At 46.7% G+C, this 22,084-nt stretch overlaps 1 protein-coding gene across 1 annotated transcript; it reads right to left on the bottom strand.

Annotated features, from left to right (window-relative positions):
• Nucleotides 1–820: 820 nt before the first annotated feature.
• On the bottom strand, nucleotides 821–14,047 carry Sdr9c7 (4short chain dehydrogenase/reductase family 9C, member 7). Its single transcript, NM_027301.3, has 4 exons — nucleotides 13,637–14,047; nucleotides 10,168–10,426; nucleotides 8,841–9,004; nucleotides 821–2,837 (listed from the first exon to the last, which is right to left on the bottom strand). The coding sequence occupies exons 1-4, from the start codon at nucleotides 13,935–13,937 to the stop codon at nucleotides 2,620–2,622; spliced, it is 942 nt and encodes a 313-aa protein (NP_081577.1). The 5' UTR covers nucleotides 13,938–14,047; the 3' UTR covers nucleotides 821–2,619.
• Nucleotides 14,048–22,084: the final 8,037 nt, after the last annotated feature.

Below are 22,084 nucleotides of genomic sequence, written 5' to 3'. Positions count from 1 at the left end.
CAGATGTCTGCTGCGGCCCTGCATATTCCCTGTGCTGCGATACTCCTGCTGCCTTCCTGCAGTGTAGAGTGGGACATATGAATATTTTCTGACATTACCCAGGCTGTCATATACCTGAACACAAGCGCTCAGCAAGCAGTGGTTCTCTCTAGGCTCGCCACTTCCCAAAGTGCTTCCAGAAACTTCCCCAGAAGCCTTAACCCTCTTGTCTTACCAGCCATGTCTTTGGAGGAAGGACAGCTTCATGGAGATCAGGACATGTCCAGAAGTAACATTATTTGTACTTCATTCCCCAAAGTCTATAATTTCTCTAACAACCTCAGAGCTGGAGAAAATAAAAACTGAGGAAGGAAATCTGTGTTCTGTCAAGCATCTCACCCTAAGTAAAGTCTCACTTTAGCTACCTACTTGAGTAGAGGAATGGAAAGAAGCCTGGGAGAGCATACATGAAGATCTCAGAATATTGTCTAACAGTTTCCTTAGACGGATGCAATTTTGTGTCATTTGTTTGTACAGGGTCTCATGTGATCCAAGCTGTCCTCAAACACATGTAACACAGGGTAACTTAGAACTCTGGATCTTCTTGCCTCTACCTTCTCGGAGCTGCGATTAAAGGTATGCACCATTACCCATGCCTGAATTTGCTGCTAGGAATAGAAGTTAACAGACTGTAGTGGATTATATAGTGTTTCCTTCCTGGCCCAGGTATATCTTCATGTTAATTCCTAGAAACTGTGACAGTTGCCTTATTTGCAAAGAGTTTGTAGAAACGACTATCTTCAACCTCAGCCAGAAGTAGATGAAACATAAACTAAAAACATTTTGATTTTTAAATAATAATATTTGACCTTTATTGCACAAACTGCAGAATTTTAAACAATTCTATTTATTTATTTTATCACTGTTATTGTTGGGACTGATGGCACATGCCTGTAGTCATAGCACTCTGGGAGTAGAGGCAGGAGAATTATGAGTTTGAGGGAATATTGAAAGTTATAGCAAGTTCAAGGCCAGCCTGAGCTTCTGAGTAAGCTAATTGAAAATCTGAGGGTGGGAATGTAGGTCAGTGGTGAGTGCTTGTCTATGATGCTCAGGCTCTGGGTTTGATATTCAGTATATGAACTTGATCAAAAAAGTATCCTTTTTCATTAATAGTTCATATAACTCAGAAGTTGGTAGCTATTTTTAAAGACATGAATTATTTAGTTCTATGACTTATTTGAAGATGTTACAAACAGTTCATCACCTGCTGCTGGAAAAGGGTTCTGTTTGTTTGACCACTTAGCTGGGTGCCTTGGCGAAAATGACTTCCCACTCTGAGCTGATTGGCTGCTTCTCCTGTGGGACTATCACTGCCTCCCAGGTGCGCAGGTACATTTAGGTCCTTAGTACACAATTCATAGTTCTGGGCTCTGCCTCACTCAGGTTTATTGAATCGGATTTTCTAACATTGGGGTTCCTATGAGTTCTTTTGTTTGTTTCCTGGGGTTTGTTTCTTGAGACAGTGTCTCATTTTGTAATCTAGTCTTTCCTTAGACTCACAAAAATCCTCCTGTCTTAGCCCCATAAATGTTGGGATTACAAACATGAGATACCATGCCCAGCTTCCTTACACATTCACTTTTTAAAGATTTATCTTATTTTATGTGTATGCGTGTTTTTGCCTGCATGTATCAATACACATTACATTCATGCTTGGTACCTGTGGAGGTCAGAAGGGGGCATCCGATCCCCTGGAACTGGAATTATGGAGGCTGTGAGACACGGTGTGGAGACTGGGGATCTATTCCAGATTCTGCGAGGCACAAATGCTCTTAACCTCCGAGCCATCTCTCCAGCTTCCGTACGCATTTTAAGTAACTGAGTGATCCCAGTAAACATCCGAGTCTAGGACTATTGAGATCCAGGGTCCTTCAAATTTCCTTTTTCTGATCTTTGTCCCCTTGGTCACTGTCCTATCTCTGCTGCTAGCTACTGTAACAAAGTAAAACGTGAGACAAACAAAACAAAACAAAACAAGACAAGTTCATGATTTCATCACCCTCACATACCCCCAGAGTTTTGGTGCTGGTACGTAGTAAGTGCTCAATAAATACTTGAAACAGGAATCAATGGTGATTAGAGAAGCAAGCATTATATGGATCCCAATCAGATAGAGAAATGCAAAGAAAAGAAAACTATTTAAAACCTTCTCTGAGTATGCTCTGGCAGTTCTTGTTGCCATGTTACATATTCCATATATACACAAACCAGTGCCTGCTTTGAGAGCTGTGGGGAGGGGACCGAGATTCTCCTGTGGGCTAGATTGTCCCATGGTGTTTTACGGAGGTGGTGACAGCTTGTCAGTCAACAGAAGCCGGCTTTTCAGGTCCAGGAGCACTAGTACCTGCCTTGGTGAGGGGTGTCTTGCGGCCTATGCTGCAACGCTCTATCTACATCAGCCGGGGTCACATCAGGTTTCTAGAGGCCCCAGCAGATGGAAGGAGACATCAGCCTGCAGTGGGAGTGAGCTGAGTATGCTCTTCTCTGCCCACAAGATATATGACAACACCTCTTGTGATCCCCCAGTCCTTTGCCCTCTCCCCTGTGCTCCACTGGCTACCCCTTGAGCTCGCCAGCTCAAACACTGTCTGCTGGTCTTGGCAAGTATCTGCTAAGGATGAAATCTGTCACAGGGGTGGGCAGCTTAGCCAGGGTGAGATAGAGAAACTTGACGTCCAGGCCAGGGTTGTAGCGGATTCGGGGGCTCCGGGAGACAATGGCGTGCTCCATGCTGTTGGTGACATCGCTGATTCTTGGCTCTGCTGACCTCATCAAGTTAACCAACTTTTTAGTATCTGTTTGAAAATTTGGTGGCAAAAGGAAGATAGAACAAAAGCCTTTGTTATTATTATTTTTTTAAAATGTGCTCCCCTGCCTACCGAATTCTATCCAAGGTCCTTGTCTATCAAGTTCAATTCAGCATTTAAAGCAAGTCTCCCACAGTATCCCGTAACTAAACACCCATTTACAGGATCATTATAATATCTTATTTTCTCTGTCTAAACACAAGAATTGTGTCCTGAAATCTTACTGTCTTATTAGATGATCAACAAAAAGATCTTGCCCAATTCTTCTACAATAAATCACTTGGTATCTGGCTGGCCTGGAACATAAGCTTTGATTATCTGTAAATAACATGGACCTGAGGGAATAACAAAGATGATTTTCATCTTTCTGTCCCTGAGAGGAAAACGTAAAGGGAAAGGCTATTTTGACTCAGTCCTGCTGTTCTGGGCCTGCTATGAAGTCAAACATCAGGGGGTAGTGTGAAAATGTTCTCCTCATGTTGTCCAAGAAGGGGCAAGGGATGGAAAAGAGGTGGAGAAGGAAGAAAGGAGAGACAGAAGGAATGGGGACAAGGGCAAAATACAGTCCCCAAATGTATGTTCCTAAGGACACACCCAGTATTTCAACTAGGGCCCAGATTAAGTCTGTATTATTTCCCACAAGCCAGCGAAGTATGAACCATCAGTAGATTAATCCTTTGCTTGGTTGGTTTTGTGTTGAGGACAAAGTCTCACTCTGTATCCTAAGCTGATCTAGAACTCACTATATAGCCCAGGCTGACCTCAAAACTCATGGCAATCCTCCTGCCTTAGTCTTTCAAATACTGGAATTACAAGTGTGAGCCTTCACAGCTATCTCCCCCAATCTTTCCTGGAGCATGCGAGTTTGTGTGGGGTGTGTGTGTGTGTGTGTGTGTGTGTCTGTGTGTGATCTTGGAGATTGAGCACAGACTCCCAGACACACTAGGCAGGTACTCTACCACTGCACTATAGCTCAGAGGGCTTGATCCATTGATAACATCAGAGCCCTTGTGATTCAATGGCTCCCAGAAGGCCCCCACTTCTAAATATTGTCTTGGGGACCCAGCCTTTAACATGTGAACTTTTGGAAGTCATTTCCAGTTCAAACCTTAACATTGATTAATAGCAGAATGGATGATATGGAAGGACAGAATGAAAGAGATGCATAGTCTCTCTCACACATACACACATACACATACATATGCACACATACACACAAATACATACATATACACACATACATATATACACACACATATACATTCACAAACATACATACACACATATATATACACACATATACATACATACCTACACACATACACATACATATACACATACATATACATACATACATACACAAACACACATACAAACACACGCATACACACATACACACAACAAACACACGCATACACACATATATACACACACACACATATATATACATACACACATATATACACACACATATACACACACACACACACACATACACATACACACACACACATACATACACACACACACACATAAAACACACACACACACATATACACACACACACATACATACACATACACACACACACATACATACACACACACATACATAAAACACACACATACACACATACATATACATACATACACATACACACATACTCATACATACACATATACACACATACACACACACACACACACACACACACACACACACACACACACACACACATTAAAACTAAGTGAAACTATTGGCTAGTGGGATGCCTAGTTATTGCTGTTAATTTTTCTTCTGTGAGTTCTATATTGTCTACAAAAATATCTGGGGAAAAAGTATTAAAATTAGTGATTCTGCACACAGGTGTGGAGGAGATACAGATTGGCAGCTGAGCAGTTCACACCTGTTGGGGCTCATGACATAAACAACAGGCAGGCCTCAGGCACCTCACCATGCCCCTCCTCCCAGACTCTGGGACAGAGATAGGCATTTGAATGGGGGTGGAGTGGGATTCAAACCTCAGGAAGAGAAAGGACTCCAGAGAAAATGGGTTTGAGGGTCAGACTTCCATGACAAAGCATTAAAGCTGCCAGGAAAGGGAATAACATTTGAAATGTAAATAAAGAAAATAACTTCTAAAAAAAAAAAGCTGGAGAACAATAACAAAGGTCTCCTGACTCTGGCATGCTCTAGGTGAGTAAATCACCCATTAATTCTGGGCCAGGATGCTTGTAGATAGTGGGTGGGCACTCAAGAATCCTTAGCCAGCCTCTAGCTGCACATTGCCACCCCCACCCCTTGAAGAGCCTTGCTCACTCTCACAAGTCAGGCTGTCCTTTTAGTGATGTGGCTCTCAGACACCTCCAACATTGTACCCAGCATGAATCTCTCCCCAGCGAGGCCTGGGCAGGAGGGTGACTAGGTAGGTACTCGGGGTTCTGCACATTGCCTCCCTTAGGGACATAGAGCCCATGCAGGCTGAGGGAAAGTAGCAGAGGTCCTCAGGGGCATGTGGAAGGAGGTGTCTGGATACAGAGGCTGTAGGCTTTTACACTGTTTTTTTGACATATTTGTTAGCTCCAATTTTGCGTGGAATTCCCATGAGACAGATTCCCGCCCACCCAGCCCTCTGCTCTCCCAGATGGTAATGGAGAGCAGGGGATTTGGATCTGAGTCCTTGAGAAAGAGTTCTCATCATGGAGACACAGCACTCTAGGAAGTATCCTGGCTTTCCCACTTGGGCTCTAAGGCTCAACTCTCTGTTTTCTCCTGTGGTCCATATACATACTCCCTAAGAAGGAACTTAAATGGGAACTTTTGCTGGCTTCCCAGCAGAGTGCGGATGAGACAAGAAGCTCAGTTAATAGTCTGACCCCTCTCAGATCCTCCTTAACCCATTTGGCTGCAGTTTATCCTGGGATCCATCAGTGGAAGAACATTGCCCTCTGCTTGCTGGCCTACTCTAGTGACTGTGTGCCACTTTAATTTGATTCTACCCCAGATATGGCTAAAAGTAACACCAAGAAATAGGGAGCCTGCTCCAGAGAAAACGTGTCACTGAGATGCTCACCCTCCTGGGTAGATTCAGACCTATCATGGATTGACTGACAGACTGACTTACGTTGTTGTAGTTTGGATCTTAGGTATCTCCCAAAGACCTATGCATTAAAGGCTTGGGCCCCAGCCTGGTGTTATTAGGCAGTCTTAGAACTTTAGAAAGTGAGGTAAGAGGTCTTTAGATGTCTAGGAGCTTTTGAAGGGGATGCTGGTAGGGCCCCAGGCCCTCCTTTGTCTCTTTCACCTCCCAGCCACCAAAAGAAGAGTTTTGTTCTGCTGTGAGCAATTGATACACTGTATCGCTGCAGGCCCAAAGAAACAATAAGGTCAACTAATCATGGACTGAACAATTCTCAAAACAGCAGGGCAACAACAGCTTTTCTTTTTCTGCTGATCATCTCAGCGATTTGTTGCAAGAACAGAAAGCCAACACCTCAGACACTTTTGAATTTTATACTTTACAAACCTGACCTTTTGGGTTTGGGGTCATTTTTGTTTATTTTTGAGACAAAGTTTCACTTTGTAGCCCAGGGTGGCCTCAGATTCACTATGTAGCTCAGGATAGTTTCTTTAGCCTTCTGAGTGCTGGGAATGGAGGTTTGTATCACCCCACACCTGTGAATATCCTATTGTTATTTTTTGAGAGAGGATTTCTTTGTGTACCTTCCCTGTCCCAAAACTCACACTATAGATCATGCTGGTCTCAAACTCACAGAGATCCACCTGCCACTGCCTCCCTGAGCATGGGGATTAAAGGTGTGTGCCACCACCACCTGGCTGAATAATGATTCTTTAAGGCTCTCTCTTTGTAAGATAAAAACTTAAAGTCTGTAGGTACATTACATTAGCAGCATAATGGCAGAAAGAAGGCCATATTCAATCTAAAGGAAAAGAACAATAACCTCAAAGTTTAGATTCAGATTGTTCTTACAGGGACCAGGTGTTTCTATAAATCTGTGTGTCTGTCTGTGGGTATATGTGTGTCTCTGTGTATGTGTGTGCTTGTGTGTGTGTCGTGTGTATGTGTGTCTTTGTGTACATATATGTATGTCTATGTGTGTCTTCTGTGTGTGTGTATGTGTGTGTCTTCTGTGTGTGTGTATGTGTCTGTGTGTATATGTCTGTGTGAATTGATTTCTCACCATAACTCATTACAAATGAAAAAAACCTGAGAGGTTAACTAACTTTCCAGCAGACAATTGAAACCTGCACCTGGATAGCTTAGATCTGACCTAAACAGCACCGAAATTGCCTCTCAGCCACAGGGACATCTAGAGGGAGTGGAACAGGGCTGGGCACATGGCTGCTTCCCTCAAGAACATGCGTAGCGCCAGCTCTGCCTTCCTTGGCAGGCAGCCAGAAGACTCACACCAGCTAACTGTGTCACAGTGTGTCTCTGTCATCAAGAGCTCCCTTCACAAAGGGCAGTTATGGAGGAGGCTCCTGGGAGACTTCTCCCCCAAGGCCCTGGGAGCTGCAACAAGGAGACACCATGGAAGGAAGTCTCATGGAGCCTCCCCCTTTTGAAACCTCCGCTTTGGTATGCTCCAAGGGGGATGTGGGGCTCTCTCTCTTTCCTACTAGGCTATGTCCACCACTGGCAACTCCTCCCTTCACCATGCCCACTCACATGCCCCACTGGTTCATATGTCCCTGGACTCGAGGCACTGCTGAGATTGACTTCTGCCACCCTCCAAGTTCCAAAGGTTACAGACGCCTGCTAACTTGGTGAAAGAATGGGAGCCTTGGATCAGCTCTACATACTTATCATCCTCTTTGGCAAGCTGTATGTACACAGCAGCACTCACAGCCTCCTGAGGGAGAGACATGTGGAGGCCTGCCTTCAGGTGACATGCCCAGTGGTTTCAACTTTTTTTTTTTTTTTTTTTCGAGGCAGTTTCTCACTGAATCTGGAGCTCACTGGCTGGCCAGTAGAGCCTGTGGATCCTTCTCTGCTTTCTGGGATTTGAGTTATGTGCTACTGTGTCCTGCTTTTTATGTTGCGGTCAGGGATACAAACTCAGGTGCTCAGTAAGCATCGTACTGACTGGGACATCTCAGCCTCATAGGCTCTATGTACAGATGAAAAACTGAGGCATAAGATGAACAGTGGAGGGCTGGAGAGATGTGGCTCAGTGATTAAGAGCACTGCCTGCTCTTCCAAAAGGTCTTAAGTTCAGTTCCCGGCAACCACATGGTGACTCACAACCATCTGTAATAGGATCTGATGCCCTCTTCTGGTGTGTCTGAAGACAGCAACAGTGTACTCACATACATAAAATAAGTAAATAAATCTTTTTTTTTTTTTTTTTAAATAGATGATCGGTGGAGCAGAGCCTGGTGGTATACTCCTGTGATTACAGCATTTGGGTAGCAGAGGTAGAAAGGTCCAGAGTTCAAGGTCATCCTGAGCTACATATGAGGTTTTTTTTTGTTTGGTTGGTATTTTGTTGTTGTTGTTGTTGTTGTTTTGTTTTTGTTTTTTGTTTTTTTCTGAGACAGGGTTTTTCTGTATAGTTCTGGAACTCACTCTGTAGACCAGGCTGGCCTCGAACTCAGAAATCTGCCTGCCTCTGCCTCCCAAGTGCTGGGATTAAAGGCCTGCACCACCACGCCCGGCTACATAGGAGGTTTTAAGACTGCCTGCAAGCAGGCAGTCTGGCTCCGGCACACTTGCTCTTTTTCACTTGCTAATTGTCTTCTCAGTGCAAGATCTACCTGTACCTGATGTTTGGAGGACAAGTGCAGGCAGCGTCCCCCACACAGCCTACCTTCCCCTACACTGTGGCTCTGCAACGTGGGCTCTAATCTCAAACTCTGACTTTGCTCCTAACTGTATGCATGATCTCTGGGGCTGTACGTCATCATCCAGCCAGTGACCCCAAACCCCCAGCTCTTCCTCAGAGAGCCCACGTCTGCCTGGAGACTCACAGGTTTGGAAATACTCCTCTCCGTAGCTATCCCGGGTCTCCTGTGGCAGCCGATCCCACAGCTTCTTCATGCGTGATTCCAGAGCTTCTTGGCCCAGAATGGATGTCTTGTAGTTCCCTGGCTCAATGATGCTGACCTTCACCCCGAAGAAATGAAGCTCGCGCCTGTGAGATTAAGAGTTGCGTTTGGTTTAGCTTCATAATGACAAACATCAGAGACACTTTTGGAAGGACCTATCTTTCTGGGAACCTGGAAATGTATATCCTACCATAAAAGCTAATTTCAACATTGCCTTCATGCACATAAGCCTTCCTTAGGGCTTCAGTCCTTTCCCCAGCTGATCTAGTAGTCTGTGGCATTTGGCATTAGGCAAAAACAAGAGGAAGCCAGGGAAGAATCTAGGCCAAGGCCTTGTCTCCTCCACAGTTCTTCCCACTCAGCCCTACACCACCCACGTGACAAAAGGAACAGGAGATCTGTCAAAGGCCTGCATCTTCTGAGGGCTTCCAGATGCACCTCTGCTCCAGGCCTCCCTCTGTTTGGAAAGTCAGTCAGTCAGTCAGTCAGTCAGTCAGTCAATCTGTCTCTCTCTCTCCTTCCCTCCTTCTCTTTCTTCCACCTTTCTCCCTCCTCCCCCCTCTCTCTCCCTCCTTTTTCTCTCCCTCTCTCCTTCCTTCTCTCTCTCTCTCCTTCTTTCTCTCTCTTTCCTTTTCTTTCTCCCTCCTCCCCTCTCTCCTTCCTTCTCCCTCTCCTTCCCTCCCCTCTCAGGTCCCTCTCTTTCTCCTTCCCTCCTTCTCTCTCTCTCCTTTCCCTCTCCCCCTCTTTCCTCCCTCCCTCTCCCTCCCCTCTCAGGTCCCTCTCTTTCTCCTTCCCTCCTTCTCTCTCTCTCTCCTTCCCCTCTCCCCCTCTTTCCTCCCTCCCTCTCCCTCTCTCCCTCTTTCTCTCTCCTTCCCTCCCTCTCTCTTCTCCCCCTTCATCTCTCTCCCCTTCTCTCTCCTTCCCCCTTCCCCTCTCTCTTTCCCCTACCCCTTCCTCTCCCTCCCTTCCTCTATCCCTCCCTCCCTACCCACTCCTTTCTCTCCCTTACAGGCCTATCAGGGTTTTCCTCACTCTGGGTCCACCCAAGGGAAGACCCACCTGGTGTTTTCTATCCTCACCCCACGCAGTTTCCTCCTTACTTCTTCTCTTGGTCCTTGGAGAAGATACCAGCTGCTGTTGGAGCTTCTTCCCCCAGAACTACCCTGACCATATGCTGTTATTCTCTGGATTCCATTGCTGTGGTAAAGCCCCAAGATCCCCACCTGACTTAGAACCAGGACCCAGTCACCTGATGCTATCAGAGAAGGCTTCAACACCAAACTTGGAGACACAGTAACCACCGCCGAATATAGCCACACGGCCACCAGAGCTGGACATGTTGACCACCCTGCCCCGGGCTTTCTTGATCATCGGCAGCATGTTCAGAGTGACATCAATCAGCCCCACCAGGTTTATGTTGATCACTTTCACAAAGTCTTTTATGGTCAGCCATTCGTTGGGACCACTGGGCAGGCCCACGCCAGCGTTGTTCACCAGGGCCCAGAGGCCTAGGGGAAGAGAGAGAGGTAGACAGAATCACATAGGAGTCAGCAAAATCCCTGAGAAAGCTCCAGGGGCCACTACCCAACAGCTCAGCCCACGGAAGCCTGGGCAGGTGAACAGCACACAAGGTCAGTGAGCAGATATGCTCAAGGGTGCTGTGGCTTGGGACAGCCACGGGAGCTATGGCAAACTGAAGGTCAAAGTGCTCCCCGTTCCTGATTCTTATGATCTGCCAACTATACTGGGTCCTGTGCCCTGTACCCAGGCTGTGCAAACAGAAGGCATGGGATACAGAGTAAGAGACACAGCACTTTTATACAAACGGGTGAATGCTTGAATTCTCCTAAGTAGAAAAACTTTCCAGTTCACTATTACCAAATCAGTCCATCTGTGCATTCATCTAGCAAACTTCATTCATTCATTCATTCATTCATTCTTTCACTCATGTGTCTGCCCTGGGCCAGTTACTAAGCAAAGGAGACACTAAATGAATAAGTTGGGCTCTTACACCTCCAAGAGCTCAGACACCAGAAAGAAAAGTGTGGTAAGAATATCTATAGATACATGCAAAAGAATATTTAATAAAACTACTTGTGGAAAGAGCTATCTCTTTAAATTAGGTAGATAGGATTGGAGAAAAACAGTGTGGTTACCCAGCTCTTGCAGAGCCTCAGGGTTGAAGAACTTCAGGTTCTGGGTCTAGATTTAATTCCAGCCTTGGATAGATGCCTTCTTTCCCTTGGTCTCAGGTCCCTCATCAAACAACACTAGCACAGTTATTCTCAGAAGCCTGCAGGGGAGGGGGCTGTGGGAGAAGAATTCCTTTTGCTTGTTTTATGTATTGAGCTTCTGAGTGAAATCCTACCAGGAGAGATCATGGTAAAGACTGGAAGCTTCTTCCTCCCTCGGATTCCATGAACCCATCCCCTGACCCCTCTGTTCCTTTCCCTGCTATACTCCCATTGATTAACACAGACCTTGCCACCGCACACCTTCTCCTAAGAGCAGATCAGGATGCATGCTTCAATTCTGACCTGTCTTTCCCCTAGCTCTGGGGTCCCTACCTAAGCCACTCCTCTCCCCATCTTATCCCTTCTTCAAGTGAGAGAGAGACTTCAGGGGGATAACAGGTTGATAGGGCTTAGAACCTTCCCAGCTAAGGGAACTCTCTTGCTTTACGGAAGAGAAAATGAGGCTCCTGAGACTCAGACCCTAACCCGTCAGTGGTCTGGGCTCCAGAGAGGGCCACATTCTGCCGGTGTCTCGGACAATGTACTGGGGAAGTGGAATGTATTATCTTTGTTTGTTTCCCTGTAAAGAATACCTAGATGATAGAGCTCCAGGGCTGTGCTTACAGGAGCTTCTCTATCCTGCCTCAGTTTCTCTGCTCTGAGATGCAGGTGTGCATCACCCCTAGTGCTTCTTACACAGAAGATGTTGCTGGGTGGCACACGCAGAATAATGGTCCTCCAAAGATTGTTACCTTCCCAGAACCTGGGAATTTGTTAGGTTATATGGGAAAGAGCTATAGGCAGATGGAAGGCAGCTAATCAACTGACCTTACACAGGGATACATTATCCTAGGTTCACTGGGTAAACCCACAAAACCACAGGATACCTAAGTGGAAACAGAATGCAGGAGCCGAAGAGCCAGAGAAATGAAAAGCCTTTAAGAGGACATGTCCCAGGCTTACTGGAAGAGGGAGTGAGCCACGAGCTAAGGATGATAGTGTGTTTCTCTGGCACCACCCTCGGAGACACGAGCTGTATGTGGTCCTCTCTAGAGTGTAGATCACTGATGCATCAGGACCTGAGGCTCGGGGAGCCTCATTTTCTCCTCTGTCGGAATGTAGGTAGCCTCTGAAGGTGGGAAACCTGGACGTGAGCTCTGCCCTAGAGTCCCCCAGATGAGCAAAGATCTGCTGGGACCTTGAGTCTCGAGAATCATTTTTGGATTTATTCCTTCAGGAATTATGAGGTAATAAATATGTGTTGTCTAACCTATTCATTTGCATGAATTTGTTGCAGCAGCTACAGGAGACCGCCCAGTGAGTAATGAACACAAGAGGCCGGATGGAGGAGGCTGTATTCAGGAAACAGGCTGGGACAGCAGTGTGGTGGAAGAGGCTCACCCCTGCCAAGTTATTCATTAGCTAATTCATTCAGAAAATATCTGCTAAGTACCTTCTTAGGTGCTAGGTTTCCTCCTCGGTCGGTACTCAGGACTTGGGGTGAGTAGAAGAGACACAAAGTCCACTCTTAGGAATCTTAACTCAGCAGAGAAGACATGATAAAGAAAGAGAGGGCCAGCAGGACAGCTCAGCAGAAAGTCCTGAGGCACAAGCCTGAAGACCTGCGTTCCATCCCCAGGGCTCACATGGTGGGAATTGAGAAATGACTTCCAAAAGTTATCCTCTGGCTCACTCATACGCACATTTTTCATACTGTCTTTTCTTTTTCTGTGACTCCAGATCCACAGAGCCAATGCTTTCTTCTGACCTCCTCATGCATGGTACACACACACACACACACACACACACACACACACACACACATCAATCATAACAATAACTTTTTTTAAAAAAAGTAAAATGTTAAAGAGAAAATCAGTGAAGAGCTAGAGTTGTTGGCCTGACCTGGGCAGAGGTCTGGCTTTGACTTTTTAGGAGCCATTACTTCTCCCAGTTTTTGTACTCATAAGTAAGCAATCTAGTGTCTACAGCCTGCATGCAAGTCCCCAGACATTCTTGGTATAGTCCCCAGCACAGGCTCCTTTCCCGGTGGGAACAAGCTCCTGCCAAAGGCAACAACATCTATGGGATATGTGTGTATGTGACGTACAGAAGAGACCTGCCTGTCACACCCATAGATTTCCACCTTTTGCATCTATATGATTATCCCTAGCCTGAGCTGGCCAAGAAATATGGAGCCAATAGTGGGACTCCTGAAGTCTCTAAAACACTTTAGAGGTTTGGGTATTCAGAACTTTCAAGTTGTTGCCTTAGATGGAGGAAATTTCCTCAGGGTGTTTCTTCGTCGTCAGCTGGCCAAACCAGATTCTACTGGACTAGAGCCTTCCAGCCTGTTCCTATTTCATCTTCCCATCCCCATTTGGACATCAGGGTCTCACACACACACACACACACACACACACACACACACACACACACACACAGAGAGAGAGAGAGAGAAGAATATCCAAGAATACACCCCACCTTGCTCGCCCACTTGGTCCCTCACCCACTGGGCTGCTTCCTTGACGTTCTCCGACTTGGTGACATCTAGGAGGAAGGTCTGCAGCTGGTGGGAGGTGTCCTGCAGGAGTTTCTGAGCCCCCTCCTCAGTGAGGCAGGCAGCAAGCACTTTCATGCCCCTATCAACCAGTTGTTTGGCCAACAGGTTCCCAAAGCCGGAGTCACAGCCAGTGATGAAGACATACTTCTCAGAGAGGTTTTTAACCAGATTGCAATTTTTGAACCAGCGGTACATAAAAGCAAAGTCTGTGAGGGCCGCCATGGGAGCTGATGTCTGAGGATGGACCCAGGAGATGGTAGGATAGGCTGATCCTCAGAGCCCAGCAGGCAGCCCACAGGAACCCACAGGAAAGGAGAGCTTCTGAGACTTGCAACAGATACGGGCATCTGGGTGAGCCACTCTGTAATTTTATAGGTGGCTGCATTGCCACAGCAATTAGCTCAGATGCAAGAAATTCAAGTCCAACCTGCAGTGTGTCACTCTGACAAAGCCACTGCCCTGGCCTCTCCATCTCTCCTCTAGACCTTTCAGGAGAGGGATCCAAAAATGGGGATATTCATAGTCATGGGAACTCAAGTGCATTCTGGGAAGGGGCACGGGAGGCAAAGAAGGGCTTAGATCTGATCTGAGCTCTCTTTAAGAAAATCCTATCCCAGTTTTACCTTCTGCCTAGGGATCAAAAACCCTCTTCCGTGCATTTAAGCTTGTCAACAAATTTAATTTTTATTACCTGAAAAAAAAAAGATGAAATCATTAATACAAAGCGAACAAAAGCTGAATTTCGAGGACTGAATTCCAGTAGGAATGAATACCAGCTCATCAGCCCTTAGAGAGCTTTAATTAATGTATTTTCTTTAGTTTAGTTGTTGAGACAGTATCCCTAACAGCCCTGGCTGGCTTGGCCTGAACTTGCCAAGGTGACTTAAAATGGGTGACAGTCCTCTGCCTCTACCAGGCACTGGGATTTCAGGCAGGTGCCACCATGACCGACTTCTCTGGAGATGGTGAGTTTCCATCATGACAAATGATAAAAAATACAGGGTTTTTCCAGGCTGGGTGTGACTCCACAGTGCTGACTCCAGAGTCTCTCTAGAGGAGGCTGGAGGTATGAGTTTCAACTTCTAAAAAGTAGAGAGCCTCAAACAGCTGGGTGTGGTTCTGCACATTTGTTTCAGCAGTTGCGAGGTAGAAATGGGAGGATCTGGAGTTCAAAGGTCATCCTCTGCTACATATCTAGCTAGAGGCCAATCTGGGATACAAGAGATCCTGCCTCAAACAAACAAAACACCCAAAACCAACCGGAACCTTGGTGGTTGTTGGGCGGGTGATATTCAAGTTAGCAGCAAGAAATCTCCATATTGGAAACTAACCTAGTATTCCATCCATCCTATGGGCTGGTGACCTGGCCATTGTAGGAGCCCAGTCCTGAGGGCTCATCAGCTCCCTCAGGAAAGGGATCTTGGGGAAGGTTCCTTTCCTTGTATCCCCAGCACCAGGCATATTTTAGGTAGTTTGATGAGCTGGAGAGACTGAAGGCAAGAAATGCGACAGAGCAAGGGAGGGACTAACACAGCATGCGACACTGTGGCTAGCTGGATGTGCAAGAGGAGAGGGGAGAAGAAGTCAAAATGATTAGAAGGTATGGGGTCAAGGACAGATGGAACAGCAGACGACGGCAAGAGAAGCCAGGAACTAAGACACAGCATTGAGGGGAGTTAGGGAATGGATAGCTCTGATCTGAGGTTCTCTGAGACTGACAGGCAGCCAGACCAGATGACGTTGGACAATTAACTCATTGAAACTGTGGGAAGAGCTTGGGCAGAGTCCTGGGTCCAAGGGAGATGATTTGTAGGGAGAGTGAGGCCAAGGCTTGGAAAGTATCAGGGGCAGCAATTACAGAGAATGATTACAGAGAGTGAGTAGAGACCTTGCAGAAAGTCAGGGCAGATGCTGCTGAAGCAAACGGAAGAAGGAAATCAGTTGGTGTGAGTCTTGAGGGGGCCACACCCAGCATTGTGTAAATTGCAGGGATCTGGTAATGCTGGGAGCTTTCTTGGGTCGACATCCAGGGCCATCAGGATGAGAAAGGTCACTAGCTAACCTCGACTTGTTTAGAGGGTCTGATACAGAAATCGGGTGCAAAAGTTCTCTAAAGAGGGGGAGCAACAGGTGCGTCTTTGTGCCCTACTATTTACCAATGAAGGCAGGTATCACATCGGAGAAGTGACTATGGCCACATGGTACCCGAGAGACCTAAACACCCATGTTTTGTGGACACAAGCAAAGCCAGAAGGATGGATGGTGGTAATGATGAAGATGACAAGGGGGGGCTCTGGATAGAACTCTGGACAGAGATCTCTTTCTCTTCCCACTGTGTGCAGCTCAGTCACAAATGCCAGAGATCCCTTGGCCCCTAGGCTGACCCAGTCCCCGGCATCCTGAAAGGTCCCCACACTGCTCCCTTTTTGTAGAAGCCAGACTCCATTACAGCCAGCATGAATGCACTCCAAAGTGAGAGTTCTGTCCTGTGGTGTGCACGAGCAAAGGGAAGCATTATAGAGAGTTCAGAAGAAGAAACAAAATCGGGTCCACACGTAACGCAGGACCTGGGTCATGAGAAAGCCCCGGGAGCCAGAGAAGTACGGCCCCTGGGGCTGAAAACCACAGTGATGCCATTCGGTGGAACGGTTGAATATTGCTGCAGAGATTTGGCATTTTCCTGCCAAGGCACCAATACAACCTCTCTGTATGTCATACACATCCAACGGATCGTGCGCCTGCTCATGCCTCAGTTCTCTTCCTCAGCAGAAAAGGCACTTCAGCCCTCAGCTGGGCCCCAAACTGTTCCCATCTGCCCAGCTTCCCACCTCCCAGACTCATAAAGGCTTGTGGGTAAGAAAAGGAAGCTAGGGGTTGGTGAGATGGCTCAGCGGGTAAGAGCACTGACTGCTCTTCCGAAGGTCCTGAGTTCAAATCCCAGCAACCACATGGTATGTGGTACAGATAGCCATCTGTAATGAGATCTGATGCCCTCTTCTGGTGTGTCTGAAGTCAGCTACAGTGTACTTATGTACACTGTAATAACAAATAAATCTTTGGACTGGAGCAAGCTGGGTTGACCAGAGCGAGCAGAGGTCCTAAAAATTCAATTCCCAACAACCACATCTAGGCTCACAACTGTCTGTAAAGCTACAGTATACTCACATACATAAAATAAATAAATCTTAAGAAAAAGAAAAGGAAGCTAGAAGTTGTTTCTATTTGGTTATTATTATTATTAATTAGTTTTTCTATTGTGATTTTTTTTTTACCCCTAAACTTCTCAGATCTTTGAAGAATCTTGCCAGTAAAGATTGTTCCCTTTACTCAGAGACAAGACACAGACAGGAATGTGGGTAGTACCTCTGACTGCCCACTGCCCTGATCCCCGCACCCATTCCTTCACCCTTTAGAGACTGCAGCCATGCTCTATGGCTTGTTGATGTCCAGGGTCATGGTCTTCAGTATGTCTGAGGTCCTGTTCTTCTGCTGCTCAACTCCTTTCTCTATCAGATTAGATGTTCAGCCAGCACCCTCATGTAGTTGTCTGGCCAGCAGATTCCAGAGCTGGGTCCCAGCCCATGATGAAGGCTTGCTTGTTTAGGTATGGCTCACCAATACCTGCCTTTCCCTGTGTGAATTCCACAGGCCCACTATGGCCACCAGCTACAGCCAGAGGGTTTCAAAGACACCAAACTCTGAATCAAAATGCACCTGACTGCTGCTCAGACTTAAAAGACTGTGGGCAGCAAGGGCTGTGGTTGGCAGGGCAGCCTGTAGGCTTTGGCATGGCATCCTCAGTTTCCTCCCCGACTCCTGGCCTTCTGGAACTTAGTTCTGTCCCATCTTGGTTCTTCGAATTATTTTCCTATTCTGATAGACAAATGTTCTTGGCTATTTCCTGTCCTGCCCTCGAAGGAAACACCTCATTATTTAGCAAAACCTTCTTGATTTTCCATACCTCCTCAACCCACCTGAGAATCCATACATGCATATTTCATGACACGTTCTCCACCCTAACCAAGTTACAGGCTCCGATTAACATCTCAGAGGCTAGTGGGCAGCTTTGAAATGGGGACTTTCTGAACAAAGGCGGTTGCTATTAATAACCAGGACATGGCATAAAAACACATTTACAGCCACCTGTGCCTAGTGGGTCACACCTGTAAAGTGAGCTGCTTCAGAGGTGGACACAGAAGAACCACAAAGTCAAGGCCAGCCTGCAGGACAGCAGGACCCTGTCTCAGAATGAAGTTTTTTTTCTTTCTTTTCTCTTCTAGAAATCTGGTGACACAGCCCATCAGTGAAATCCTGGGCTCAGCTCCCAGCTCTCTTCTCCCACCTTACCCCCAAACTCACATTTAAGAGAAAAAACATCCTCTCAGAATCTAGATTTTTCTCATTAGGGTTAGAATCCTTCTCAGGAACCCGTCAGTTCCCCTAGAACTACAGGAGAGACAAAGGAGAAGGCAGGGAGGCTTTGGTGTCCTAGAGGCAGAATCACTTCATAGAAATAGGAAGCGGGGTCTCCAGACAGGAAGTCTGACTTGATGAACAAGGAAAGGAGAAAGGAAGGGAAGAATAGAGACTTTCACCGTCTCAAGATGCCCCTTTCCTTTCTGTGTAGAATCAGATTGTCATAACTACAGCCATCTTGAGTTGTAATCACTATAAAAAACCTTGACTGACCTAGTTGGATTTTTTTTTTTACATAGATTCCTAGAAAAAAAAATTATTAAATGGAGTTTGGGGAACTATTCCCTGCCAAGACATGACAGGCTTGGCACCTTGAACCTGACTAGTGGAGGTGAGGGAGTGGAGAAGAGACAGACACACAGACACATGCACAGAAAAGCTGGCATCCGGTGGCTTGTGTGAGCACTGAGTGTCCTCAGCTTCCTCCCCTGCAACCTCAGCTCCTTTATCATGAACAGCAAGGGGGAGGGGCTAGCTAGTCCTGTCTGAAGGCAGCTGTCTCAGGCTGGAAACCTCCAGAAGGGGGAAGCTGCAGTTGCCAGTGTTTACACACTGGTCAATCATCTACAAACACCTGAACTTGGGCCAGTGGAAGAAGGCTTTGTCAGTTCTGAGCCTGACCCAGATAGAGAAAAGCTTTGCCAGTTCGTGGTGGCTGGTCAACAGGACACATTCACCCAGGACTGCACTCATGCAGTCCTTTTCCCTACATTGCTTCTGTGTCTCCAGAGCTGGCATCACGAGGGCATGTCATCATGCCTTGCTGTCATTTTTTATTTGAATACTATCTACAAACGCTAATATTACAGATGATAATGGAATACCATGCAACACTTCAAGCAATTCATTGCAAAACTTACTGGAGCCTCCCTCAGCCTTGAAGCAGGCTGATCCAGACTTTGACCTTGCTGCCACTAAGAAGGAGATTACCTAGGGTAGAGCCTTCTGACCTTGATGGCTCTATTTGCTCTTCTCCAAGACTCTGCCTCCAGTAGAAAGGTCCTTGAGATGTTCCAGAGACACACCCTGTAGATCGCCTAAGGGCTGGCTCCAGGCACCAAGAATGGGCTGGAAGGGGATGGGCCTACCCTCTTTATAAGCATGGACTCTAAGTAAACTTCAGAGGCTTTGAACAGAAAGGTTTGTCTTGGCCTCCTTCTTTTCTTGCTGTCTGATCTCTTTCAGCCCCAGCCTGCCTTTCAGGGGAATCCAGTTACAATGGGTGTTAGTTCCAGCATCAGAGTCATAAAGGACCAGGATGACCAAGAAAAGATGCAAAGGAGCTAAGAGTCTCCCAATGCTCCTTTGTAGTTCATTTGAAGAACATTTTCCAAACAGAGCAAGATCATAACAGCTTACTCCTGTAACCTAGGAATTCTGGAAAGCTGATGTAGGTGGAACACTATGAACTCAAGGCAAACCTAGACTACTAAAAATGAGGTCCTGGGTTACAACAGAGATAGATAGAGGTTGCGGGGAAGAGAGAAAAACACATTTACACACACACACTCTCACACTCATTCACACACTTTCTCATACACACCTATACACATTCACACACTAAAAGCAAATACACTCTGATAAACACACACAACTCATACGTGCACACAAACACTCATACACACTCATACACACACACACACCACACTTCGGTAACCCAATGGTATCTCTGCACATAACAGCCTGTGAGGAGGCTGGTCAGGAGGTTGGACCCATCTCAGTCCTCTCTGGAAGGTCATGCTGGCTCCCCCGGGAAAGGGCAGCACCCAGGATGATCTACAGCCCTAAGCATAAGTAGAGGCTGAATGTTGTGTCTGGCCAGCATGTCTGGGTTCTAGTCTGGAAAGGCATCTTGGAATCTGGAAGAGAAGAGGGGGCTAGGCAGATGAGAGAAAGATGAAGCTAAAACAAAATTCTGATCAAAGCTCAACTTTAATGACAGCAAACACGCTTAATAAAGAAGAGGGGAGGCTCATTCCTTGCCATGTGGCAAAGTTCCTTTGAAGTAGACAGATCAGCCTTCTAGTGGGAACTCTAGAAAATAACAGTTTGGTGCTAACTCTGGAAAATCTCAGAGAAGAACTGGTTCGGCCTCAGACAGGTTCTGCCTCAGGCAGGTAGTGGCACATCAAAGGAGAGGGATGAGAAGCAGCACAGCAGGTGGCTTCACTTAAGTGGTGGATGGATGGTCACAGCCAGCCTTGCTAGGCTGGAAGGAGGTAACAGCTGAAGAGCATCATGATGAGACAGAACCATGTGTAATTAGCAGGAAGTGCCCTGTAAAGTGGTTCAAGACTGCATCCCCATCCCTGGAGGAGCCTCCTTTTCTCCTCACCCAGGATTCTGCATTGGGAGAAGCCACAGTGTACTCAGAGGGACACAGAAGGACTCTGGCTGCCACAAGAGGCTGTCTCATCCATCCATGCATGAGGAGTGCACTGTACATACCCCAATCCCATGCCTCCAACCCTAGATCCTCAGCCATTAGAGCACAATAGTCTTTCATTTCTGATTCCCAACTAAGACTGAGTAGGGGCAGCACATGGTCAAGTTGAGAAACAGGCATGACAGTGGGCCTGTTTCCACCTTTGCAGCACGGACCCTAGGCTCCACCTTTCCCCCTTTTGCATGAAGAAGAAAGGGTGGATTGGGTGAGGTACACTGACTTTTGGGAGAAAGTGCTTTCCCCTTGGCTAAGGTGGACTCCTGATCCCAGGGGATGGCTCAGTTCCCATCTACCTCAGAAGATCAGAGCAGCCCAGAGATCAGAAGAGTTTTAGCATTGGACACTCACAGGGTCAGGCTGGAATGGGATCAGCCCACCCTAGCAAGGACAGACAAGAGGAGCAGCTGGACACTATCATTTGGCTTGTGTGAGAATCTCAGGAGGAATGGATGGACTGAGGGAACCTCCATGAATCAGGGAGTTGTCTCTGAGGCTTTTTTTTTAGTCCTGTGTCTCCTGCAACAGAGTCACATCTACTTTCCTATTCTCTCTGACTTTACCCGGAAATTCTATGGACTCCTTAATCGTACAGAGTTCTTGAAGCCCCAACACCAACAAGAGTGCAGACTGTGGTCAGAAAAAGTAAGAGAGATGCAGTATGTATGAGGAATGGCTTTTGACAGTAAGTGGACGAATCGTTGAAGGGACGTGGGTTCACTGCAGAAAAATATATCCACAATCTCCCTTTGTTTAGAAAGTCCCAGTGTTCACTTTGTAGGGTGCTGGCCACTCAAGGATTTTGAGGACCTCTTGGCTGCTAAGATAGTTCAGAGTCCCTTAGTCCCTATTGCTCTGATAGACAGATATTCTGGAGCAGCTGTAAGGCACAAAGCTGGTTCAGCTGCAGGGTGTAGAGGACACAGGGGTTGCTTTTCTCCTGCTGTTACCAAACTTCATGAACAAGATAACTTATTTTAAGAAGCATTTAATTGGGCAGGGGTTCTGCTGGGTTAGAGTCTACGACGCTGAGTGCAAGCATTGAGGCAGGCAGCTGCTGCAGCATGAGAGATGAAGTCTGAAGGAAGCAAGAAACAGAGCTGGCTTGAGTAGAGGGAGTCCTTAGTAATCTCAAAGCCCATCTCCTCCAACAAGGCCACACCTCCCAATCCTTCCCAAAGGTGGCTCATACCCGGGACAGGGCTTTAAACTTCTGAGGGTCAATTCTCATTCAAAGCACCACAGAGCAGGAGGAGCAGGAGAAGGAAACAAGGAAGAAGGAAACAAGGCTCGAACAGGAGAAACTACAGACTAGCAGAGAGCACCTGAGCAGGCAAGCTGCGCAAGATCAGGGTCAGGGGGGCGCCCAGGTCAGGAGCAGGCAGGATTAACGACAGAAGCTTCCTACCCACTGTGGAGGCTTGTATTACGAATGCTAATTGCATCGCTT

Source organism: Mus musculus, chromosome 10, assembly GCF_000001635.26.
Source record: "Mus musculus strain C57BL/6J chromosome 10, GRCm38.p6 C57BL/6J".
Classification (NCBI taxonomy): Eukaryota; Metazoa; Chordata; class Mammalia; order Rodentia; family Muridae; genus Mus; species Mus musculus.
Note: the sequence above shows the minus strand (reverse complement) of the source record. Positions and strands in the feature narration are given on the sequence as shown.

Excerpts from the sequence above, each read along its gene's own strand:
- Sdr9c7 (NM_027301.3), bottom strand. The coding sequence starts at position 13,937 with ATGGCGGCCCTCACAGACTTTGCTTTTATGTACCGCTGGTTCAAAAAT. Across the intron at positions 10,427-13,636 it reads GGACCAAGTGGGCGAGCAAG|GCCTCTGGGCCCTGGTGAAC; the intron begins GTGGGGTGTATT and ends CTCTTCCCCTAG. Across the intron at positions 9,005-10,167 it reads GCCTTCTCTGATAGCATCAG|GCGCGAGCTTCATTTCTTCG; the intron begins GTGACTGGGTCC and ends TTAATCTCACAG.